The 26,039-nt window shown below is 37.3% G+C and overlaps 3 protein-coding genes across 4 annotated transcripts in view; all 3 read right to left on the bottom strand.

Moving 5' to 3' along the window:
- Window positions 1-26,039, bottom strand: part of OFD1 (OFD1 centriole and centriolar satellite protein) — a 344,344-nt gene that overhangs the window by 187,987 nt on the left and 130,318 nt on the right. The window lies entirely within an intron of this gene.
- The window catches only part of RAB9A (RAB9A, member RAS oncogene family), a 271,297-nt gene that overhangs the window by 114,940 nt on the left and 130,318 nt on the right, over window positions 1-26,039 (bottom strand). The gene's annotated exons all lie outside the window — the stretch shown is intronic.
- EGFL6 (EGF like domain multiple 6) overlaps window positions 1-26,039 on the bottom strand; it is a 68,144-nt gene that overhangs the window by 5,915 nt on the left and 36,190 nt on the right. For both annotated transcript variants that reach the window (XM_069100600.1, XM_069100599.1), the window contains 4 exons: window positions 22,614-22,937; window positions 8,133-8,213; window positions 6,025-6,126; window positions 1,210-1,475 (listed from right to left, as the gene is read on the bottom strand). In XM_069100600.1, coding sequence (XP_068956701.1) covers window positions 1,210-1,475; window positions 6,025-6,126; window positions 8,133-8,213; window positions 22,614-22,937 — 773 coding nt within the window. The remainder of the gene's footprint in view (window positions 1-1,209; window positions 1,476-6,024; window positions 6,127-8,132; window positions 8,214-22,613; window positions 22,938-26,039) is intronic.

Raw genomic sequence — 26,039 nt, 5'->3', positions numbered from 1 at the left:
TCTTTATACACACACACACACACACACACACACACACATATATATATATATATGTAAAATCATTCTATACATACCTCAATTTATCAGTTCTTTCTTTGGATGCAGACAGAGTTTTCCTTCATATATCCTTTATAGTTAATTTGGGTATTTATAATTGTCAAGATGACTTATTCACTCAAAGGTGTTCTTAAAACAATATGGCTCTTAACTGAATGTTAACAACATTCTCTTGGTTCTGCTCATTTTGTGCAAATCTATCCATGTTTTTCCTGAGATTATCAAGCTCATTCTTTTTTTTTTTGGAGAGGGGAAGGCAAGGCGATTAGGGTTAAGTGACTTGCCCAAGGTCACACGGCTAGTAAGTGTTAAGTGTCTAACGCTGGATTTGAACTCAGGTCCTCCTGATTCCAGGGCCAGTGCTCTATTGACTGTGCCACTGAGCCGCCCCACGCTCATTATTTCTTACAGCATAGCAGTATTCCAACATAACCACATACCACAAACTGTTCCGCTATTTCCTAATTGTTGGGCATCCCTGAAATTTCCAGTTTTTTGCCACCACAAACAGAGCTGCTCTGAATATTTTAGAACATATAGGTTCTTTTCCCTTTCCCCTAATCATCTTGGGAAACCTAGTAGTGGTATTGCTGGGTCAAAGGGTACAGGCAGCTTAATAATTCTTTGGGCATTAATAATAATAGCTAGAATTTACATAGAATTTTAAAGTTTTCAATACACTTTACAAATATTATCTTTTTTGATTTTCACAATAATCCTGGGAGATAGTTGCTATTATCACTACAATTTTACAGATGAGGAAATGGAGGCAGAGTTTTTACAGATGAGGAAAATGGGAATAAAAGAGGTTAAATGGGTTGCCCAGGGTCACATAGCTAGCAAGTATCTAGGACAGGATTTGTGACTCAAAGTGCAACATTCTATGTACTGTCCCATCTAGCTGCTGAAAGATTGTGATTTTTTTTCCTGTCACCGCTTTATGGATATCTAGGCTTTTCTGTACTGACAGTTATAATCATGGCATTATGGTCTTCAAGTTATTATCCATTATTATCTACAAGTAAAGTTTACTGGAACCTTCGTTCATGAATCTGCTAATTATTCCCTGTTATGAACATTGAGTCTCTGACAGTGACATGAACATAAGGACTTCAGTGGGTAGAACAAAGTAAGTATTTTACTTTCACTCACACTTTTGGTTGTCTCAATTCCGTGATAAAGTTGGATTTTCCCAGTCCTCCACCTTCTGTCCTCACTGCTGGTCTTCTCCCAGGCAAGAGTATTATTCTGATCTTTCACGAACACTCTAAGTGTCCCCACTCTTTCTCCAGCAAGTCGATAATCAAACATTAAGCAGGAATGGCTTTGGGGCTGAAGGTTGGTAAGGAGAAGTGTCAGATGGCCAACATCCTTCTTCTGTCCAACAAAGGCTGGGACTACCATGTAATGCCCAGCAGCTTGGGGGTAAGAGAAAGCCACTGTGAACAAACCTTGAAATTCATGTTAGGGAAAATTTTTCAATGGATAAAATTGAATATCTTAAAACTCATTAATAAAATAAATAAGTTATTTATTGTAGATTATTATTATTAATTTAATTTATATTCTATGTAATTATATTATATAATAAATATAAAATATGTCAATAAAATCAATGAATAAAATTAAATTTCTTAAAACAAATTGAATTCTAGTTTCCTATAAGGAAGACCGAAGTTCCATTACTTGAGTTATAATAGCTTGATATTTTAAGGTTAGAAAGGCCAAATCCCTTATGCGGCTGATTAGAAAACTGAAGTCCAAAGAAGGTGACTCTATCTGAATCTAATTTTCTTCAAGCAGAATAGTTTTGAAAGTCACATGTTAAATTTATTATACACTTAAAAGTCAGAAAAGCAATATAGAGACTCAGATTCATGTTTCTTATGTTCTACTTTGTATCTGGAAATGCCAGTTATATTCATTGTATGTTGAGTTCAAATAAAACAATATAAAGAATGTAAACTGCTTGAGAGTAGGCACTGCTCCATTTCCATATTTTTTCTCTTAGTATAGTGCCTGGCACAGAGTGGCATATTTAATAAATGTTTGCTGAATTGAATTGAATGGACTTTAGCATCATGGGAGGATCTTAAAGGTTGTCTGCTGAATCCTCTTATTTTTACAGATGAGGAAAGTAAGGAGCAAAGAGAAGTGATTTACTCAAGGTTATATAAGTAGTGGATAGCAGGACTTTGAACTCTTCTTTGAATTCAGAATGTGATCTCAGGCCCTCTAAATATAATGGTCTGTAATGGAGCTAAGATCAGAAGGGAAGCAGGAAACTGGGGAAAATCTTTGTAGCAATTTAAAAAAATTTTTTATTGATATTTTCTGTTTCTAACATCACCATAGTAACCCATGTATCTCTCCTCCCCCTTTCCAGAGAAACATCCCATATGACAAATAATATTTTTTAGAGAGGAAAAAAAAGTCAACACAACTGATTGACACATTGAAAAATATCTGAAAACATATGGACTTTGTAGGGGTAGATTGGGGATGTTTTCTCATGTGTCTTCATTTGGGTCTCATTTGATCTTCATAATTTTGTGACATTTACTTTTGATTTTTTTTGGTATGCTGTTTCTATTTACATTGCTGTAATCACAGATATTTTAGCATGTTCTTTCATCATTCTAATCTTTTTACATAGTTATTAATTGCTTCTATAATATATTCTTTGACCTACTCATTATTTAAGATTTCATTGTTATATCTGGGTCTATATCTTTTGTTTGTGGTCCCTGAACCAATTTCTATTCTTGTTGCCTTATGGTCTGTAAAGGATATACAGACTAGTTTTTTTTTACATTTGTTTGAAATATCTAGTGCCCTAGTACATATATAATTTTTGTAAACTTCCATGTGGTGCAAGAGAAATATGTGTATGTATGTATGCTTTCTTTTACTGTACCATTTAGAATATGCCAGAAGTCTTTCAATTCTAGTTTTCCCAGAAATATGTTCAGTTCCATATTTTTCCTTTAGTCTGTGCTTCTGTTAGACTTATCCAAGACTAAGAGAGGGATATTGAAGTCTCCTGTCACTATTGTGTTATTTTCTATGTCTTCTTGAAGCTCAGATAATGTTTCCTTTATGGATTTGGATGCTAAGGCATGGAGAGCTTATAAGTTTATTATTGATATTGGTTTTTTTGTCTATAGTTCCTTTCAGCATAATATAGTTTTCTTGTCTATCTTGTTTTATTTTTTTTAATGATTTTGCTTTGTCTGATAGAAAGATGGCAACTCTTTTTTTTCACTTGACACATAATAAATTTTTTCAATTCCCTCAGTTATATTTTGCATTTGTCTTTTTAAATGTGTTTCTTATAAGCAAGAGATTCTTTGTAGCATTTTTTGTTCCTTTATGACATGGGTCTTATTTCCAAGACACATAAGGAATGGATCCAAATTTATGAGAATTAAAACCACCCCTCATTAGATAAATGGTCAAGGATATGAACAGGCAGTGTTCAAAGGAAGAAATTCAAACTATCGATAGTCATATAAAAATTTCTAAATCACTAATAATTAGAGCGATATAAATGAAAATGACTCTGAGTTTCAATCTCATGCCTATTACATTGATAATGTTGATAAAAAAGGGATAATGAGAAATGTTGGAGGAGATGTGGGAAAAGCACATTAATGCAGAGTTGGTGGAGCTACGAATTATTCCAGACCTTCAGGATAGTAATAATAATGCTTTTACTAGACCTATAACCCAAAGACATCCAAGAAAGAGGAAAAGGATCCATATGTACAAAAATATTTATAGCAGCAATTTTTATGGTGTTAAAGAAACAAAAGAGTACCCACCAATTGGGGAATGACTTAAATTATGATATATCATTTAGTATGAATTAATATGATATATGAATATAATAGTATGATATATGAATAAGAATATTACTGTTATGTTAGAATGATGAAAGGAATCATTTCTGAAAACCAAGGAGGACTATATGAACTGACACAAAGTGAAGTGAGCAGAACCCAGAAGAACAACTTATACAATAATAGCAACAGGGAAAAGTTGAGCAATTTTGAAAGACTTAAGAATTCTGTTCAATGCAAAGACTAACCATGATTCCAGAGCAGTGATTTCAAACTCAAAACAGAAATGGAGGTCATTAAACCGTACATAAGGATCCCTGTGAGCCACACATTAACTTAGAAAACCATAAATTAAGATTATTTATGTATGATTATATAATTTTTTATTTTGTTAAATATTTCCCAATTACATTTTAATCTGGTTCAGGACACAATCAGGACTGTTGTGGGCCATGACTTGTCATGTGTTTCACACCTCTCTTCCAGAGTACCAGTAATGAAGTATGCTCCCTACTTCCTGATAGAGAGGTGATAGAGTAAGGATTGTGGAATGATACATAATTTTCATTTATTTATTCATTCATTCATTCATTCATTCATTCATTCATTCATTCATTTATTTATCTATTTACCTAGTTATTCATTTTTTTATTCATCTATCTATCTATCTATCTATCTATCTATCTATCTATCTATCTATCTATCTATCTATCTATCTATCTATCTATCTATCTATCTATCATCTATCTTTAAAGCAATTGGGGTTAAGTAACTTGCCCAAAGTTACAGGGCCAGTTATTTTGTATGGGTGTTAAGTATCTGAGGCCCCAGTCCTCCCAACTCCAGGCCAGCGCTCTTACTCACTGTGCCACCTAGCTGTCCTGATACATAATTTTTAGATAAGCAAATGAAGGAATTTGTTTTGCTTGTTATTTGTTATAGAGTTTTCTTTTTCTCATCAGTGGGGTATGGGGAAGTGGGAGAAGTGGGGTAGATAGGTGGATAGAAATGGATTTTTAGGGATTAAGAACACAAAATTTACTTTAAAATAAATCCTATTGTCTTTTTCTTATGCTTTATGGACTTTCATGGTCATATAGCTAATTATTGACAGAGCTGAAATCAGAACCCAAATATCCTGATTGAATTCTTTAATGTGATTTATTTTATAAGATGTACAATTCAGATGAACAAATTTGTTTTAATTTAATTGGTCACCTGATTTCCAACATAAAATCACAAATCACAAATGTGCAACTTATTTACTTATTGGTCACACAACTTGGCATCACTTATAGAGTGAAGGTTTGCTATCCTTAAATATATCCCTAAATATCAGTCATGTAATTCTTTGTTTTTTTTTCTTTTTTTAGATTTTTTTTTTTTTTTGGAGGGGGGAAGGTAGGGCAATTGGGGTTAAGTGACTTGCCCAAGGTCACACAGCTAGTTTTGTGTTAAGTGTCTGAGATCGCATTTGAACTCAGGTCCTCCTGACTCCAGGGCTGTTGATCTGTTCACTGCGCCACCTAGCTGCCCCTGTGTAATTCTTTGTTAAAGGATTCTTTTCCCCTTGGGAGGCAAGGTCTAATCATGGAAAAAAAAAAAAAAAAAGAAAAGGAAACTCATGGTTAAAAAAATAAAGATTAAAGAGAATCTATTGTGTTACCAATTGTGAAATTGTTCTGTTTTGCAAAGCTTTGTAGGTGTTATTCAATTCAATAAACATTTATTATGACTTTGCTAAGTATAATGAAGAAAAAAAATGGCATATCACTCTAGCATTTTTGCCAAGAAAACCCCATATGGGATCATGAAGAGTTAGACATGACTGAACCAACAACAAAGTACAAGGGACTGTACTCAGCAAGGTCACAAAAATAAAAACACGGGACTTACATTCTAATGGAGCAGCTTGTATTCGAATGGAATCAACATCTTTGGGGATGCAATTTTCTCATTAAAAAAGGGGATTGAACAAAATGACTTCTTCTTGGGAAATACAGTATATACAAAGAAAATTCAAGAGGGATAAAGTGACAATCAAATGGTGGAATAAAAGATGATCTTCACCTTTACCTCCTGTCATATCATCAGTGTATATATAATCAGTTTATAATTTAAATACCATTATCTCGATCTGCAGGATTCCAGTCAAAATCATCTTCTGTATCCTGTTTCCAATCACAAATTCCTTGATCAAAGCTGCAGTCAATTGAAGCATTTAAATCTATTAAGAAAAATAGTTCATTTCAAAACCATTAGGAAAGTTAGAAGAAAAATGTAATATTTGAATTGTAGTAAGCATCAGTCTATTTTAAATTGCATAATTTACAGTTAATGGCAATTACAATGCCAGTCACACAGGGACTATTGAATTTTTGATGGCCAATAGCTCTTGGGCCTAAATTCTCAGAGTTAATTTAATAACCAAATATGATATTGTACCCTCTTCTTTATTGCACAGTATTCCAATTAGAAAGGTCATATTACTATTATACAGAAAAAAATAAAATTACCAACTTAGCCTCTAAAAGTATAATATTTTATTTTTTTAAACATGGTGCTTTTGTTTGAACTTTATAATTAAATTTTGTGTTTTCTTAATTATAGGATTAAGTTGCCCTGTTTAGGCATTGTATGGAAATATAATTTATTTAACCATTCAGGGAGGGTCGGCACTTGATATTATTTTCCTGTAGGCCAGTGATTCTTAACTTTTTTTTTTTGTCATGGATCCTTTCGGCAGTCTAGAGAAGCTTATGGACCACTTCTCAGAATAATGTTTTTGAATAAAATAAGTTAGGTGGGTCTATAAAAAGAAACCAATTATATTTAAATATAGTTATCAAAATATTAAGAAAAAAATCCCAAGTTCAAGAACGCTAGACTAAAAAGCCCTGTTGTAATACTTCTCCACGTAAGGAACATTTATAAAGAGTTTTAAGGCTGGCACAACACTTTCTAAATATTATCTCATTTTATTCTTACAACAAGCCTGAGAGGTAGAGCCTTTTATTACCCCCCTTTTCAGATGAGGAAACTGAGGCACATCAACATTAAGTAACTTGCCTAGGGTCATGCAGCTGGCAAGTGTCTGAGTCCAGATTTGATCTTGGGTTTTTACATTCTATTGTTTTCTATCTATTGTACCACCTAGCTGTCTATTCCTATTGACAACAAAAAGTTCACAGTGATGTGCATTTGTAGGATGTTATTTTCTAGGGCCATGGCCATGAAGCACCTAGGTGATTCTGTAAGACCATAGAACAAGCCTATAGGCTAGCTGAGATCAGAGCCTGTAAGTTTCTGATTCTTGGAACAATGTTTTTGTCTCATTACGTTATGACATGTTTCTGACTAATGAGGGGACAAAGAGAAATGAAAAAATAATACACTTAAAGGAAAGATAAGTGGAAGCAGGGGACCCAAGGGAGCTGTGGTGAGTCTATCACTGGTCTTCAGGAGACCTCTGTTTCTTCAGGAGGGGCTTCTCAGAATATGTTTTGAGGAATGACCTGGAGGAGGCAGAAAGACAGCTTATTAGATGATAGGAGAAAGCTATTCTGAAGCAGAAGAGACAGAGGGAAAGCCAGTGCCGACACGGATAGCAGCAGAAAGAAATGAAAAGTAGCATAAACTTTGAGAATGTTGGACAGAAATGTGGAAGTCTGAGAGGAGCCAGAGATTAAACTCCAGGGACAATGTAGTGGAGTCTTGTAGAGAAGGGCACGACCTTCAGATGTCTTCACTGCTGACTGAAGTGGGAAATACGGCAAGAACAGTTGCTTTGTGCGCGCTTTGGTCAGGAGGGGGATTACTTACAACAGGGCCTTGGGGAGCCAGAGACAATGACCTCGCTGTGCCAGCAGTAGGTTTCCAGCCCATGTTATCAGTCTGAAATGCCACATGAAATCTGGAGGAGGGAGTTCTCTCTCTTTTTCCCAAAGATATTCAAACCAACTTGTTTCCTCCGTCCCCTACTGGGGTAAGGAGTAATGGGACAGAGAGAAATTAGTCCTGATATAATAATTAGTGATCATCAAATAAGTATGCAATAGTTAAAATAGATAGCTGTGGTAATGATGCATCCTCGGGGTTTGCAACTGGAAGGGAGTTGAATTGGCATGATGCCACTGTGAGTCATTAACAATGATCTCATCGACTTTAATAAAAATGAGACACAAAATCAGACCACATGAGAAAACAGAGATTTGGCAAGGAAAGATTCTTTACCTTTGTGTTCTAATTTTGAGGTCACAACTTTTCTCTGGACCAGGAATAGATCAAATGGAACAGCTTCATTAACCTTAGAGACTAACAAAAAATACTTGTCATTACAAATGATCTGAGATTAGAAAGATGTGCAGGCATGTCCCACATAGAGTATTAACGTTTATGTTTCATAGCATTCATATTCTGTCCACATCATCATAACATTTTATCTTCTTAAGCAAAATGAACTCTCATTTTTTTTCTTTTTGGAAGGGGGAAGGCAGGGCAATTGGGAGTAAGTGACTTGCCCAAGGTCACATGGTGTAATAGCAATGTAATTTAAAGATCCCCCTGTATTGGCTTGGTTTTTGGATTGATTGTGTTAAAACCCAGAGCTTGTGAATCCCACTTGTGGGATGGACTTGTTGATGTGAAAAGAGAGGGCTGAACTGGGAGGAGCTGGTGACATAAATTTAGAGAGACACAAGAAAAGAGAGAGGTAGAAGAATTTTTTGGAAGCAGCATCTTGGAGGCAGAGAGAGACAGAGAGGATTTCTGAGGACCAGTTTGAATTGCCCTGGACTTTTGAGAGCTGCCACCCAGAGCTGGCAAGGACTGAAGAGACACGGCTGTTATGCTGGTACTTTGTCTGTCTGTTTTGATGTTGTTTTGCCAGATTTGTCCACTGGTGAAGGGCAGTCCTATTGTTGTAGAGGTTCTGGAACCTGGATGTTGGTTCAGAGCTCCTGAGACTGTCCTGCAGACAGAGAGTGAATACTGTCCACTGGTGAAGGACAGTGCTGTTGTTGCAGAGGTCTTGGAACCTTGCTGTTGGTTTAGAAGCCCTGAAGAAGGATTTTCTTGTTGCATGTTTACAGAAATCCTGGAAGAGAGTTTTGCTAATGTTTTCAGGGGTCCTAGGACTGTTCTGCAGACAGAGGATGAATTAATGAAGAGACTGGCAATGTATCTTGTGGCCTTGCTAAGCTTTGTCTCCCCAGGAACAAAGATTGCTGAGAACTTGCCTCTGGTCAAGATGAAGAAAAGACCTCTCTTTGGGTATTAAATGCTGTGCTTAAGCTTGTTGTAACTCTGGGGTAGATTCAATTGTGATCCAAGGGTGGGGAACTTTTGACTTTTTTTTGTGCTCTGTGATTGAACAAATGAATGTACTTTACTTATGATTGGAAACTAATCTCCATTTGAGAAGAGGGGCTTTGTGGTTGACTAAATGAATGTACTGACTAGGGGTGGAGTAGTAGTTGGAGATTATTGAATTATACTTGGTGAATGCTGTATTTTGAATGATGCTATATTTTGATTTTCTCTGTTCTTAATTTTTCACTGAATAAAATAGAGAGCACCTATGCTGGTATTTTGAACCTTGGGAAGTTGCCTTTGCTTGGCATTACACATGGCTAGTAAGTGTTAAGTTCCTGAGGTCGAATTTGAACTCAGGTCCTCCTGACTCCAGGGTCAGTGCACTATTCACTGCACCACTTAGCCGCCCCATTCTTGAGCAAAATATAAGTGAAATCATTGCAAATTTTAAGTTAAATATATAACTTCACATGCTAATAATATAAGGTTCCTCTGAAAATGGCATTTTAATAACTGTCAAAATAGTTTAATTTAAATGACTGCCTATAAAATTATGCACAATTATAATGTGGCCGCCAAATGCTTTTTATTCAAATGGAGAATTTTAGGAATTCTGATACTTTGCTAAGTATTGGTGGATGAATTTAAAGTCAAGAGGCTCCATTTTAATTAATATTAATAGCTAACATTTATATGAGACAACTAGGTGGTGCAGTGGATAGAGTGACAGGTCTGAAATCAGGAAGACTAATTTTTATGAATTCAAATCTGGCCTCAGATACTTACTAGCTGTATGCCCCTGGGTAAGTCACTCAACTCTGCCTCAGTTTTTTCATCTGTAAAATGAGCTGGAGAAAGAACTCCATCTGAAGGACCACACCAGTATCTTAGCCAAGAAAACCCCAAATAGGATCATGAACAGTTGGACACAGCTGAACAACAACAAAACATTTATATATGCCATGCACTGTGATAAGCATTTTACCATTATTATTTCATTGGATTCTCACAAGAACCCTGGGTGGTAGGTGCTACTATCCCTCTTTTACAGATGGCAAATAGATTTACACAGGCAAATGGCAGTTAAGAGACTTGCCCAGGGTCACACATCTACTAAGAGTTGGAGACTGGATTTAAGTTTGAGACGTCCTGATCCCAGGCTTGAAGCTCTAATGCCACCTTTGAGTTTTGTTCAAATGATACTTAAATTTTACTACTTAGGGGCGGCTAGGTGGTGCAGTGAGTACAGCACCAGCAACGGCCCTGGAGTCAGGAGGACCTGAGTTCAGAACCAGCCACTTAACACAAAAAAAACTAGCCATGTGACCTTGGGCAAGTTACTTAACCCTAATTGCCCTTCAAAAAACAAAAAATAAAATTACTATTTAAGTATTAAAGATGATGACAAGGAAGGTTTCTCATAGGAAAGTCATGCTTACTCAAGCAAATAATTGTTTTTAGATTTCCATTTCTTTGGGTTAATAATTCCCCCCAAAACCAAAAAAAACAAAACAACTCATTATGAATCCAAACTCAAGCAGCATGAAACAATAGCTAGAAAATAAATATAAGACAATGTCCAAGCTCTGGTAATGTGAGAGGCAGCAGTTATAATGCTGTAAAAATTCTAAGGCAGTTTTTGAAAGGAGGACACATTCAAAATCATTATAATTGTTCAAACCTTAGACCTAAATGATTCAAGTAGTGAAAGAATCTTCCAGCAGAGAAAAGACCATGAGAAACAAATGAACAGAAAATATGGCCTTATTTTACCAAGAAATAATTATTTGATTTCAGGCTTCAGCATGTTTTTAATATACAATGTCCCAAAAGTCTTAGTGCAGATTTTTCATAAGGTCTGTGCTAAGACTTTTGGGACACAGAGTATTTCTTCCTCTTACTTTTCCTTCTTTCAATGTCTTGAAAGAATCATGAAATGGTTATCCTACCATCTCTTCCCCTGTCTTCTTTCTGTACATCATTCTACATGATGGTGGCATCTTATAGGTGAATTATGAGTACCTTAAGTCAATTTCTTATACCTTAAATAACTAAAGATAGTTCAGCTTAGTTATATCATTGCTGCCTCTCACAATGCCCCCTGCACAGGGTAGATATTTGATGTCTGTTGAATTGAATTGAATCACTTCTGTTTCTCCGAGTTATCTAATAGAGGTTGAAGATAGATGTTAAGTGACTTCTGGTCTAGATGGATGTGAATGGCAAACACTATCCAGATCCCACATACCTTCTTCAACACAAACCTAAAATTTGCCACAGAGTGAATAATGATCATGACATTACACAGTAAGTAACTTCTTCTATGCCAGAACTGTGCAAAAAGTTAGGAAGAAGTCCCGGGGCAATAGTAAATCTAGCACCAGCATAGGCTAACAAGCCTTCTAGCACAACCTGAAAGGCAGTTAGATGGTGCAGTAGATTAGAATATTAGATCTGAAGACAGGAAGATCTGAGTTCAAATCTACCCTTAGACACTTACTAGATGTGTTACTTTGGGCAAGTTGCTTATCCATTGCCTGCCTCAAGTTTACTCAACAATAAAATGGGAATAATAATAGTACCTACCTCTCAGGGTTATTGTAAGGATCACATGGGATAATATTTCTAAAATACTTAGCATAGTGCCTTTTAATATAATAGGTACTTAATAAATGTTTTTTGCCATCCCCTTTTGAAGAGACATGTAGCCTGTGAAATTTTGTGCCTAGAAGCAGGAAGAGTAAAGTGCCCCAAAGAAAGATCCAGAAAGGGCAGAAATCCCCAAGTTGGGGGACCTTGGAAGAAATGGAGTGGCAGTGATGGTACTCAGAGTGGTACACTCCAGTCCAAAGGGCTCCAATGCCCCTAGCACTCTGTCCTGAGCTGCCATAGAGAGTCATGAAGATCCAAGAATGCCATCGCCAAAATCCAGTGTTTTCATGTCAAAGGAAAAATATCACACCCAAACAGAAAGGAGTTCAAGTGGAATCACGTCAGGATCTCATGTGGCGTCGTAGCTAAATAAATAAATGAGAGGAGATCTTGGAGAACAATATTCCAAAAGGCAAAAAAGTGAGCATAGAAACAAAAATAACTTATCTCTTAAAGCTGAATGTGTAATCCTGGAGGGGAAAACTGGAACTATGGACATTAAAGAATTTCTGCTCAAAAGATAAATAGGTGCCTTAAAGTACAAACACAAGAACCAAGAGAAATCTAGCAAAGTACACTTATTCAATCAATGAGAAGAGGTTGTGTGATGATGTCAGGCTAGCATTTTAATGGCGAAGAAGAAATAGCCGCCCCTTTTGAATCTGAATGTCTTCAAAAAACTGCTGAGGGAATTCAATTAAAAAAAGGAAAGATGAAAGAACCTGGGGTGGACTGATAGTGTTCTAAGTGTTTGAAGAGGGGAAAAAGAAGGGGAGGTAAAAGGAGAAATTCTTCATTGTTGTTCAACCGTGTTTGACCCTTCATGAGTGGTTTTCTTGGCAAAGATACTGGAGTGGTTTGCCATTTCCTTATCTAGCTCATTTTACAGATGAGGAAACTGAGGCAAACAGGGTTAGGTGACTTGGCCAGGGTCACACAGCTAGTAAGCGAGTCTGTATTTGAACTCAGATTTTCCAGACTCCTGGCCTGATGCTCTAACCCTTCTGTCCCCAAGAAGGCAGAACACATTAGTATAGAAAGAATGGGGAAGGGAGTGGAAGCTGCTATTTCTTGTCATTGTCTTGTGTGAGAAGATTTCACAAACTCAAGAAAAGACAGGAGTGGGAATCAAATGAACATCACTTTTGTCTGACAAAGGAGGGTTAAGCATATACATATATACACATGCACTAACAATTTGATACAGAAATATATCAAACTCAAAAGAAACATATGGAGATACAGAGAGAAAGAGGGTGAATGGGGGAGAATAATACCAGGAAGGAAATAGTCACAACCAAAAGTAAATTCCTGATATTAAAAAGGGGGAAACAGAGAAAAGAAAACTAGAATGTAAAGGGCTGACCATCCATTGGGAAATGGCCGAACAAGTTGGTAAATATGAATGAATAAGAAAAGAGACCATTGCAGAGAATGCTGGGTAACATGAACTGATGTCGTACAAAGCAAACAGAACCCAGAGAAAAATTTATACAAGGACAACATCATTGTAAACAAATAACTTTGAAAACATAAGAATTGCCAACAACGCAATGACCAACCATGGTTCCAGTGGTCCTGTGATGAACACAGAGACGATGAATTCCAGGGGCATAAAAAGATGTATGTTTTGGACATGGCCACTGTGCTTTGATTGACCATACTTCTTAGTTACACATTTTATTTCTTTCCAGTTTTTAATGGGAGGAAATGGAGGCTAGCAATAGTTACACTCTTTTCCAAAAATTTTATTTTTTAAATAAATAAAACAGAAAGAAGTTCAGAAGGAAGTGATCCAGAAGTACCACTTTAGAAATAACAAATTTGTTATATACTTAAAAAAACTAAGCAAGCAGTGGGAAACAGAGAATGAGTTTTATATATGATCCTTTTTGGGTTCTGAAGTAATATTCATCTAATGTCCACTGCCCTCATTTCTTCCTCCATATCTGTAAGTTCTTCTCCTGCATACCAACTATGAGAAATGTTGTGTATGTGGAAATGTCCTTTTTTAATAATTAAATTCAGATTTAAAAAGAACAGAGATATTAAGAAAGGCCTCTCAGACTCAGATATTTAAGAGATTACATATAAAATAAAAGGAGATCCAGACAAACATAAGGATCTAAACACTTTCAGAATTTCTGAACCGGAAAAAACAAAGTCTACCTTTGCACAGTCCCTTGTATACAATATAGGAGCCCTATAAATATTTGTCGAATGAATAAACAAAACATAAAGTTGATTCTGATAGACTCCTAAGGGTTTATTTTGTCTTGTGCAGACAGCCTTCTCCTCGCTAATACTACTAAAAAAAATCAATGATATAATCATGTTTTAATATACCAAGGACCTGTAATTTCTTTAATGTAGGTATTCCCTTGGGCAGCTAGGTGCCTCAGTAGAAAGAGTAGAGTGCCTGGAGTCAGGAAGGCTCATCTTCATGAGTTCAAATCAGGCGTCAGATATTTACTAGTGTGTGACCCTGGGCAAGTCACTTAACCCTATTTGCCTCAGTTCCTCATTTGTAAAATGAGCTGGAGAAGGAAAAGAGAAAACCCCTCCAGTATCTTTGCCAAGAAAATCCCAAATAGCATCGTGAAGAGTCAAAAATGACTGAACAAGAAAAGGTATTTCCTGCCTCTGCTGAGGTAGTCCTCAATCCCTCTATTACTTAGCAGATGATCCTTAAGAATTGCTGTGTCAATAAAATTTATCACCATGTGGTTACTCAGGCATTCAATCACAGACAGGCAGTGTAGTATAAAGAATGTTGGATTTAAAGTCAGGGAAGCAGGGTTTAAATCCCTGATGTGATCTTGGTTGGGGCAAGACACACCTTTTTTGGGCTTCAATTTCCTCAACTATTAAAAAAAAAAAAAGATGAGAAATGAAGCCGGTCCCTTTTCTGCTCTTCAGCTGAGATCCAATCACAAACATTTCCAGCTTACTCTCTGCTGACATAGCCTCGAAGAACTCAAGGCCAGCTTCCATGCCATTTTAATTCATTGGAGGAAGACTAAGCTGGTTAAAATAAATTTCCTCCTCATATATATTATACATATATTTCATCTGAATTACTCGGCTTATACAAATGGTGCTTCTGTTCAGTTGTTTTCAGACATATCTGACTCTTTGTGACCTCATTTGGGGTTTTCTTGGCAAAGATACTGGAGTGGTTTGTTATTTCCTTCTCTAACTCATTTTACAGATGATGAACTGAGGCAAATAGGGTTAAATGACCTGCCCAGGGTCACAGAGCTAGTAAGTGTCTGAGGCCTTATTTGAACTCAAGTCTTCCTGACTCCAGCCTAGTGCTCTGTCCACTGCAGCACCTCTGCCCTTATACAAATGTACAAAGTCTTCAAAACATGTCATTGACATTCACTGTTTTGAACTTGATTAGAAGAAGCTGAAGGCAAATCCCTACAATGCTTGCTCGAGGAATGAAATAAAAGGCAGGGGGAGGAGGAGCCAGCATTTATTGGGTGCCTATTATCTGACAGGCAATGTGCTAAGTACCTTGCAAGTATTATCTCATTTGACCTTAATTTTTCATTTGAACTCATTTGATCATATTTTTAAGCGCTATGAATAAAATAGAAATATGGATAGTAAGGTTACACTTGGCAGAAAAAGAATTTCCATAAATAGAAAACTCCAAAATACAATCAGAATTCGTTAGATTGCTATTTTGTTACATTAAATATTGCTTGAAATAATGAAATTGGAAAATTTCACGCTTGAAAAATTAAAACATTGCTTGAAATAACAAAGTCATTTAAAATATTTTTGTTATAAAACCAATGATGCTGTTTGTTTTAATAGAAGATTAACCTGTAGTATATGGCAGTCAGGTGGTACAGTGCATAGAGTGCCAGGCCTGGAGTCAGGAAGACACATCTTCTTAAGTTTATATTTAGCCTAAGATACTTACTAGCTGTGTGACCCTGGGCAAGTCACTTAACCCTGTGGATCTTTAAATCCCATAACCCTTACACCCTGCTTGCCTCAGTTCCTCATCTGCAAAATGAGCTGGAGAAGGAAATGGCAAACCAATCCAGTACCTTTCCTGGGTAGCAAACTCCAAATGGGGTCACCAAATTGGTGACACAAGTTAACCGAACAACCACAAAGAGGCAACCATCAGTCATTTCAGCAAGTGTGCCAGAAAAAGGTACATTCAAGTCATGGTGTTTTATAGTATGTGCCTGGTTCTCTTATTTTCTGTATCCTTGACATACTAACTGCTTCATTAGATATTCCATTCTTGAAAATCATTCTGTGGATGAGAACTATGCTGACACGATCCTCTCCAAGAGCTGCATCTTACACCTTTAAAATATTTTATTCTCTTAATGGAACTGCATTTTAAAAAGCTCATCTTGGCTAGTCCTATGGGCTTCTATTAAGGAAGCCGATTGGAAAACCATGACTTGGCTCATGTCATCAATCGCAGGATGTAGGGCTGGAAGGGACCTTCGAGATCATCCTTTTCAACTCCATCTCAGGCACTGACATTTCTTTAAAAGGAGCACAAAAATGGAAGTTTTACTATTTCCCTTGATTATTGCCACTCATTTTCATTTTCCCCTAAGTCGGGACTATTTAAGGTCCAAGAATAAATGAACAAGATGAGCTGCTAACGTAAAGTTGTCTTTTCCCAATACTTCTTCCATCAATGGCACAGAGATGAGCCCTCTATTAACCTAAAAGCCAAGATAATTTCTGCTATGTGCCTTTTTTCCCCTTCGTTTTATGCATCATTTTTATTTCCCCGTAGTCTAATTTCTTTTAGACTCAGCTTAATCTCTTCCAGACGTTGTTTCTGTAGCTCTCTGTTAATCTGTATGACTGTTTTTACCGTATCGCTTTCCAGGGGCACTGCTGGATCATTCAATAGGTGGTAGCCTAGGTCTTGCAGCCCCAAGGCCAATGTAATTAAGGCAGTTCTCTACCTCCTCAGTGGGAGACTGGGAGAAAAACTGAAAGCATCCTCCCCTATGTCCAACTTGCCATAAAGCCTAGACCCACTCACCTTTGCATTGAAAGTGTTCAGGGCCCATAAGAACATGGCTCCTCTAGAACACTCACAATAAAAGCTAAGATTAAGGAGAAAATGGTGGAGAAGCATAAACATGAAAAGTCTACCCCCTTGTCCCTATAGAACACTTTTGGGTAACTTTCTAGCAATTAGGTTGGATTCCTTCCTCTTGCCAGATAATTCAAATGAGCAGGAAAAAAAGGAGAAGCCCCTGGGATCTTGGTGCTAGGGCACAAAGGGGAATTAACCTACCACTAACTAGTATGTGTTACAGTTTTCAGTGCTAATTTTCTTTTCTTTTTTTTTGTTTTTGCTTTTTGGGGGGCAATTGGGGTTAAGTGACTTGCCCAAGGTCACACGGCTAGTTTTTTTTGTATGGGTGTTAAGTGTTTGAGGCCGGAACCGAACTCGGGTCCTCCTGACTCCAGGGCCTGCACTTTACTCACTGTGCCACCTAATCAATGCTAATTTTCTATGAAAATTTCCCAAACCAAAAGTACAAAGGCAAAAAAATCTATATACAGCTTTCCTCTGGAGTCTTTGGAAAGGGAAATTTATACTTTATTACATGTACTATGGGATGGCTAGGTGGCACAGAGAATAGAGTGTCATGCTTGGAGTCAGTAAGACTCCTCTTTCTGAGTTCAAATGTGACCTTAGACACCTACTATCTGTGTGACCCTGAGTAAGTCACATAACCTTGTTTACTTCAGTTTCTTTATCTGTAAAATGAACTGGAGAAGGAAATGGTGAACAGCTCCAGGATTTTTGCCAAGAAAATCCCAAGTGAAGTCATAAAGAGTCAGACACACATATTATAGGATGGAAGCCAGTTGATGAAGTGAATAGAGCACAGGGCTTGGAATAAGGAAGACTTGGATACAAACATGGCCTTAGACACTAGTTGTGTGACCCCCAGGCAAGTCATTTAACTTCTGTCTGCCTCAGTTTACTCAACTGTAAAATAGAGATCATAGTAGCCTCTACCTCCCAGGGTTCTTGTGAGGATCAAATGAGATATTTGTAAAGCACTGTGCTGAGTAGGCGCTTTTTTTCTAAGTTTATTTGCAGCACTTTTATTTTTTCTTTCTAATGATGTGTTGGGCATTACCATTCTCAATTTGTAGGATGACTTACAAATTTTGGTATTTACTGTTAAGGCAATGAATAAAAATTTTGCATAAATGAACTAGATGCACAAATTTACAGGTTGTAAATGCAAACTTTTTTGCAACTCAAGGTTGAGGAACTTAGCCCTGGCAAGGGGCCTTTCTGGGGGAAAACAGTGGGTTAAGGAAAATAAAACATAGTAAGAAAGGCTCATTCCCTTCCCCACTATGGCCCCTGCCCCTTACAGGATATTGATTCATTTGTACTAAGCCACATCCCTCACTGACCTAGAAGTTAACCCATTTTTTCTCAGAAGGTCAAAAAAGTAAATAAACTTCAGTTAGCAGTAACAGATTGACATAGCTCATTTTCAAGGATCTCAGCGATGCATAACTTTGGTATTCTAAGTAGGCGCCAGCATGTTGAATGGATTCCCTGTGTCAAACTTTGGGGAAAATATGGATAAAAATGGATTTAATATGGGCAGATGTGGATGAGTCATAATCTGTACCATTGCGAGGAAACCCTAAATGGATGGGATCATGGATCCTTTTAAGAATCTAAGTATTCTCAGTGTTAGCTTGAATGTTTCTGATCTGGTGGCCACCCACTCCCCATGCAGTCCTAGAGGACAACCTTAAGTAGACAGAGTGAGGATGAAATTACTCCTCCTTTCTCCCTACCAACCTTGGCTGGTGATAGGATTGCTGGGCTGGCCTAGGAGAAGGCCAAGCCATTCCCCTCCTTTTTTTCAGCTGTCAAGGCAAGGATGATCCCCATGGTAAGGGCAGTCCCTATTTCACAGAGTAATTGCTTCGTGTTCCCTGAAAGCAGACTAAATAATAAATTCCCTTTTAAAATAAGAAGTGGTATTATAAACCAGAGATCAGATATCTTAAGAGATAAAATAGAAAAGATATAAATAAAATAAAACTCACGGTTCTCATTTCCTAAATGGCAAGATTCCAGTTTGGTGTGCTGGTGCCTTTCTGTGTAACTCAAAACCCTTGGCACATTCTGTATTTTTTTTAAAGGCTCAAAACTATGTTAATGAAATTTCATAGAATACCACTGAAATGTTAAACTAAAACAGAGTCAATGCTTAAGAAAATGAAAACATTTGGAGAGTGGATCTAGGGAAAGCAGGCATGCTAAAAGCCTGACTCCTTAATGTAGCTCTCCCAGTAAATCTAAATGATTAGTTAAAACAAAACAAATTAGAGGCTGGGTGGGTCAAAGCCCTGCTATCTAGCATAATCAAAGAGCCTAGAATCTACTGACTTACTTCTATAAACATTTGCACATGAGAATTAACACATTTCAGTAAATTCTCCACATTTGCATTTTTAAGGGGCTTAATTTAAGCCACTTGGAACAGCCTCATAATACTAATAAACACTTTCGGTTCTCAGTTTTCTGGTTTAGGGGTAATCCATGCCACATGTGCATACTCCAAATTTCCATGGCCCAAACCTCACTTTACCTTCCATAATTACACTAGTACCCAGTACTTCCTGTGCAGTTCCGGAATTTTGGAGATGGAGGGATCATCGGATCCTGGATCTGGAACTGAGAGGAGTCACCTAGCAATCATTGGGCTCATTCTCCTCATTTTTAGTGATATCTAGTATTAAAATAGTGCTGACTAAAAGCCAGGCAATGTGCTAAGCACTTTACGTATATATTATCTCACTCGATACTCACAACTACACCAGGAGGTATGCGTTATTATTATTCTCATTTTACAGATGAGGATGGGAGCTAGGTGGAGCGGTGGATGGAGCACTGAGCTTGTAATCTGGAAGACTCATCTTTTTGTGTTCAAATCCATCCTCAGACACGTTCTAGTTGTGTGACCCTGGGTAAGTCACTTAACCTCGTTTACTTCAGTTTCTTCACCTGGTAAAATGAACTGGAGAAGGAAATGGTGGACAACTCCAGGATCTTTGCCAAGAAAACCCCCAAAATGGTGTCACTAAGAGTCAGATGCAACTAAGATGACTGGCCAACAGATGAGGAAACTGAGGTTAAGTCACTTGCTCCAGGTCAATAGCCAGTAAGGGTTTGAGACTGAATTTGAACTCAGGTCTTTCTGATTCCAGGCCCAGCACCATATCCCCGCTGCCACGTAGCTATTTTTACTGAGAAGGAAATGGCTATCCAGAGAGTAGAAGTGACTTTTCCAAGGTCACTTAGCTGATTAGCAGCAGCCATGGGGCTAGAGCCCAGGCTTCCTCAGCAGCAGGTGGACAGTGGTAAGAGTTATGGCTAAATCCATCTTGTACAGTGACTATCACTCTGACTTCCATTGACATCAAGCATTGTTCATAATTCGATCAATTAAAGTCATATTTACTATGTGGAAGTTATAGGCAAGGCTCTGGAGACACTTAGAAGAAAAACCATGTAGGCTCCATCTCCAAGAAATTAAAATATACATATAACAAAGAAAGATATTCATGCAGAACATGTCTGGCTTCTCATCCTACCTATCGTGAGAAATGGAATACACCTTCTTTAATGGTTATATAATATTTTTCTGGCATCTAGGTGGTGCAGTGGATTCGAGTGTCAGGCCTGGAGTCAGGAAGACTCATCTTCCTAAGCTCAAATGTGTCCTCAGATACTTTCTAGCTGTGTGACCTTGGGCAAGTCACTTAACCCTGTTTGCCTCAGTTTCCTCATCTGTAAAATAAGCTGGAGAAGGAAATGGCACACCATTCCAATATCTTTGCCAAGAAAACCCCAAATGAGATCACCAAGAGTGAAAGATGACTGAAATGACTGAACATCAATAACTAAAAAGCTTTACAAAGCGCTTTCCTCATAACACCCAGTAAGGTAGGTAGTGAGATGATCATCATCCATGTTTTACAGATAAGGAAACCAAACCTCTGATAGGTTGGGGCTTGCTCAAGGTAAGAGTGTACAAGGTGGGATTCAAACCTACTTCCTGATTCCGTGTCCAGCACTCTCTTTACTGTGTTGCTTGATATCTGATTTTTTTAAATTACCAAGAAAATTGATGAGATCAGTCAATAGACCATTATAAAACTTGCATCCATAGGCCAGGGCAAGTCATCTGGATGCAGAGAAGAAGCTCTTAAGTTCCCAGATTTAGATCTAGAGAGGACCTTGGAGGCCCTCTCCATCTCCTCATGCAACCTCTTCATCTCATAGATGAGGAAACTGACGTCTCAGAAAGATGACATAACCTAATGTCACAAGATAATTAGTAGTCACAATAACATTTACATAACTTCTACTATGTGCCAGACACTTTAAAATTTTTTTATTTTATTTATTTATTACTTGCTTTGTAAATGTTTCATTTTTTAAAAAACAGTTCAATTTATTGATTATTTATTGTATGCATTCTTTTCTTTTTAAATTCTAAGTTCCAAATTCTCTCCCTTCCACATCCTCTGAGAAGAAGCAATATGATTGATATCAATTATGTATGTGAAATTATGCAAAACATATTTCCATGTCAGCCACATTTTTTTTAAAAAGCAAGAAAAACCAAGTAATAAAATTGTATTACAATTTACACTCAGAGTTCGTCAATCCTAAATATTATTTCATTTCATCCTCACAATAACCCTTGGAGGTAGCTGTTATTATGATCCCTATTTTACAAATGAAGAAATGGAGGAAAACAGAGGGTAAATGACTTGCCCAGGGTCACATAGCTAAAATGTATCTGAGGTCAATTTGAATTCAGATTTTTCTGATCCTGGGCCCAGTGCTCTATCCTTGGTGCTACCCAGATGCTAAGTAGGAAATAAGAGTCAAGATTTGAATCCAAGTTCTCTGACTCCAACATCACTGCTACCTCAGTTTTCTTATTAAAATTAGAGATATATACCTATAGTAATATACCTCATAGGGTTATTGGGAGACCAAAGGGAAGTAAAGTTTATCAAAAACTTTAAAATTATAAATAAATATCTGCCAATATTTCTCCTTCTACCACTGCAGATGAGTGACAGTTATCTGGGGCACTGATTAGTTAAGTGACTGTCCATGTCAAGCAGCCAGTGAGTGGGTGTCAGAAGTGGGATTTGATCTCAAATTGTCTTGACTTAGTGGTATGAGGTGGTATAATGGATGAATTGTTGACCTCTAAGTAAGGATGCTATTTTTACATATAAGAATAAGAAGTGATAAGATCAGGTGGACAGTAGGTGTATATTTTGTTTGGTTTGGTTTTCCATAGCAGTCACTTTGTTTTCATAACTTAGTAAGAGATTAAAATATCTCAGCTTCAGAAAGGACTTTTTTTTTTGCTTTTTTTTGGAAGGGGGAAGGTAGGGCAATTGGGGTTAAGTGACTTGCCCAAGGCCACACAGCTATTTTTTTGTGTTAAATATCTGAGGCCAGATTTGAACTCAGGTCCCCCTGACTCCAGGACCAGTGCTCTATTCATTGTGCCACCTAGCCGCCCTTCAGAAAGGATGTTACTGCTTATGAGCCTGAGGTCTTGTTATAATGCAATCATGATGATTGGTTACCTCTTTGGGTGCATGTATTTTCTTGAGTATACCATAAGAACTAAGACCTCATAAAAAAATAAAAATAAAAATGATACTCACAGAACACATCTCCTCTAAGGCTTTGCTCAGGACTAATTTGGTTCCTGAGGTCAATCTGTCTTCCCTCCTCTGCCCCATCTTCTCTCCTGGCATCTTCATGTTCTTTCACCTTTCCATCATAGTCCTCCCCAGCCTCAGTGCCATCTTCATAATGGAATGGCTGCAACAGGACCTTGGTAGCTGGAGTCACAGCAGGTTCTGGGATCACATTCTTTATTTCTTCATTCTTTTTTACACTGTTCTTATGAGCAAGCAGCTTCTTGATGGTGTCTTTCATGGCTCCAGGTATCCGAAAGATTTCTTTCACAGAATTTTCAGGAATAACTAAAATAGCCAGTGACAACAGGATTTAAAAAAAATCAAATTTGGTGACATTTATAATCACCCACTCCCAAGAAAGCGTTTTAAAATAGTGCTTATAATATACTACAAACTAAAACTTTTCAGAAACAACCTTTGGAGGGGGAAGGCCATTCATCTACAATGCGAAATTTTGGTGAGAATTGTTTAAAGACCCTTATCGTACATGGTAGATTGCTTTGGAGTAGTGGTGATTGCAGTGACTTAGAGGTCCATTGATTTGCAGACTGGGAAAAGAAGGTAGATGTGATTGAGTCAAACATCCCACTTAATGAAGAAATTCTTACTCTTTCCTTGTCAGATAAGATTACCTGCTGCTATTTGAATAAAGTTTTTCTATATATCCACAAGAGAAGGGGTTGGGAAAGGTTCATGATTCTTTACGCCTTTGAACTAAGAACGACTTTTTCCATTTTAAGGTAGTTTTACTGTATTAAAAATATAAAAACAATTCTTTGCTCATGGGTGTTAATAAAACAGGGGTGGAGGGAGGGTGAATTTGGCCTTTGACCCCTGTCCTGGAGCATTCTGCTGAAATAATCTCATCTTTTCCTCAGAAGTTTACCTTCAAATATAAACTCCTCAGAAAATCTTAAAAGAACTCTCTGGTTCACAGAAAGGTAACATTTCTCTTTATGTTTGTTTTCCATTAGATCAAGAGTTGGGAAGCCCTTGTCAGTGGCCCAGATCTAGTCCTTAAGTCAATTTTACCTGGATTATGAAATCCTTTACCAAGAAAGGTAAAATGTGAAAACTTAACATGTCTTTTAAATCCACAAGATGTTAATATTTTCCCATGAAAGTAGACTTTTTTCCCTATCAGAAATGATCCTCCCTACTTTCCAGTAGGAAATTAAGTTTCCCCTGCTCCTTTGTGGAAAAAGAGACAATTTAAAGTTTTTCCATACTTCCAAAATTTGGATAGGAATACTCAAACTTTCTATGTGTATATACACATTTCTGAAATGTTTATATATACAATATATACAATAAACATACATACATAGACACAGTAATGGCCCTCAGTGCCATGTGACATGTATATACATATTTTGGTTGTTGTGTCATTTCAATTGTGTTCAACTTTTCATGACCCCATTTTGGGATTTTCTTGGCAAAGATAGTGGAATGGTTTTCCATTTCCTTTTCCAACTCATTTTTACAGATGAAGAAAATGAGATAAATGGGGTTGAGTGACTTGCTTAGGGTCACACAGTTGTTTAGTGTCTGAAGCCAGATTTGAATTCAGGAAAATAAGTCTGATTTCAATATACACGTACACACAATATAAATATACACAATTCCATGGGTGCCTAATATCAGTGTATATATAAGTATATATGTACATACACATGTCAAATGGAAGTAAAGGTCATTATATTGTGTATGTATGTAAGTGTAGGGTATTATCCTTTTTTAACCTAAAAAATTTATATATATATATGTGTCTATACATAGATATACATATATGCTGTCCTGTTTTATTTTTTGAAGTAAAACTTCTATGCTCTCTTTCTAGAAGTGCAACCAACCATTCACAGAATAAATCATTCCACACCATATAAGCATTAAAGCTACTAGCCATACATTTCACATATCCTTGTTTTAGTAGGAATGAATATGGCCCTTCTTCGCCCCTCGGGGTTTGGCTGATCGTGAGATTGTGCCTCTGTCTGTCTGTCCCCAACGTTCCTATTGCCTTCCCTCCTTTCGGTTTCTTTTTAACCGATCATAATAGCAAAGTACATAGAGTTTCTTATTTGTTGTGTTTGTTCAGGGTTCTTTGTTCACTGTTCTGAATTCTAACGTGGCTAGGAGGAATGTCCGAGAGAATTAGAATTAAGGATTATACTGATGCAGTCCAGTTTGAATTTGCGCACGCATGTTTGTGTGAGGGGCACTGATAGAAAAAAGAAAATGTCCCACACTCTTGCTTTACTGCTTGATTTTTTCTAAGTTTGTTGTTATCTCTTTGAGGTCCAGTGGATCAAATGGACTGAAGGACCATTATATTGTTCAGAGGCTAAAAAACGTGACGATTGTTCTAACAGATTAAATCTCCAGATAGAGTGGAGACAGGAAGAAATGAGTGGCTGGTTCATACCTGTTTGGGGGGAGGACACAGGCAAGGAGGCCTGGGAAGGATTGAGCGAGAGAGAGAGAGAGAGAGAGAGAGAGAGAGAGAAGGAGGAAAGAGAGAGAGAGAGAGAGAGAAGAGTAGCAAAGATGTGAAAAGACACCTACATTAGGAATTAGAAGACCTGGCTTACAGCTCTAGCACTGTCTTTAACTTCAGCTGTGTGGCCTTGGGCAGGTCACTTTCCCTCTCTAGTCCTCAGTTTCTTTATCTGTAAAAGAAGGGAGTTAGACTAGATAGTATCTATCATCCCTTCCAACTTTAAAGAAGTCAAGAAGACCTGAGTTCAAATTCTGCCTCTAGCAATGAAGCTCTCTGAGACTCAGTATCCTCAACAGTAAAACGAGGTGTTTGGACTTGATGGTCCCTGAAGTCCTTTTGTGCTCTAATTCTATGATTCTATAGAAGATCTCTGGGGTCCCCTCCAGTCCTAAGTCTATAAGCTTATCATTTATTTAATCACACTATAAGAATGTAATCTAGAGCGTGTATATGTGTGTATATACACACACACATACATAAACAAAATGTGCACACACACACACACACACACACACACACATATATATACATGCACACACTCTAGACTGTATTCTTACAGTGTAAACACACATACACACACATACCCCATAGGAGTAAATGACCTAAAAGGAACTACAAATAATATTCAGGATTTTTCCAAACAATCTTTTTCTTCACTAAGTTTTATTTATTTATTTTTTTAAAGCAATTGGGGTTAAGTAACTTGCTCAAGGTTACATGGCCAGTTATTTTGTGTGGGTGCCGACTATCTGAGGCCAGAACCAATGCCAGGTCTCCCAGCGCCAGGGCCGGCCCTCTTACTCACTGCACCACCTGGCCGCCCCTCTCTTCACTAAATTTTAGACCTTCCTTCCCTCCTTCCTTCTCCCATCACTTGACTCATTCAA

This window comes from Petaurus breviceps, unplaced genomic scaffold, assembly GCF_028583685.1.
Source record: "Petaurus breviceps papuanus isolate PSGF00001 unplaced genomic scaffold, PetGlider_PUasm1.0 419, whole genome shotgun sequence".
In the NCBI taxonomy this organism is placed as follows: Eukaryota; Metazoa; Chordata; class Mammalia; order Diprotodontia; family Petauridae; genus Petaurus; species Petaurus breviceps.
This window is presented reverse-complemented; position numbering and strand designations above follow the sequence as displayed.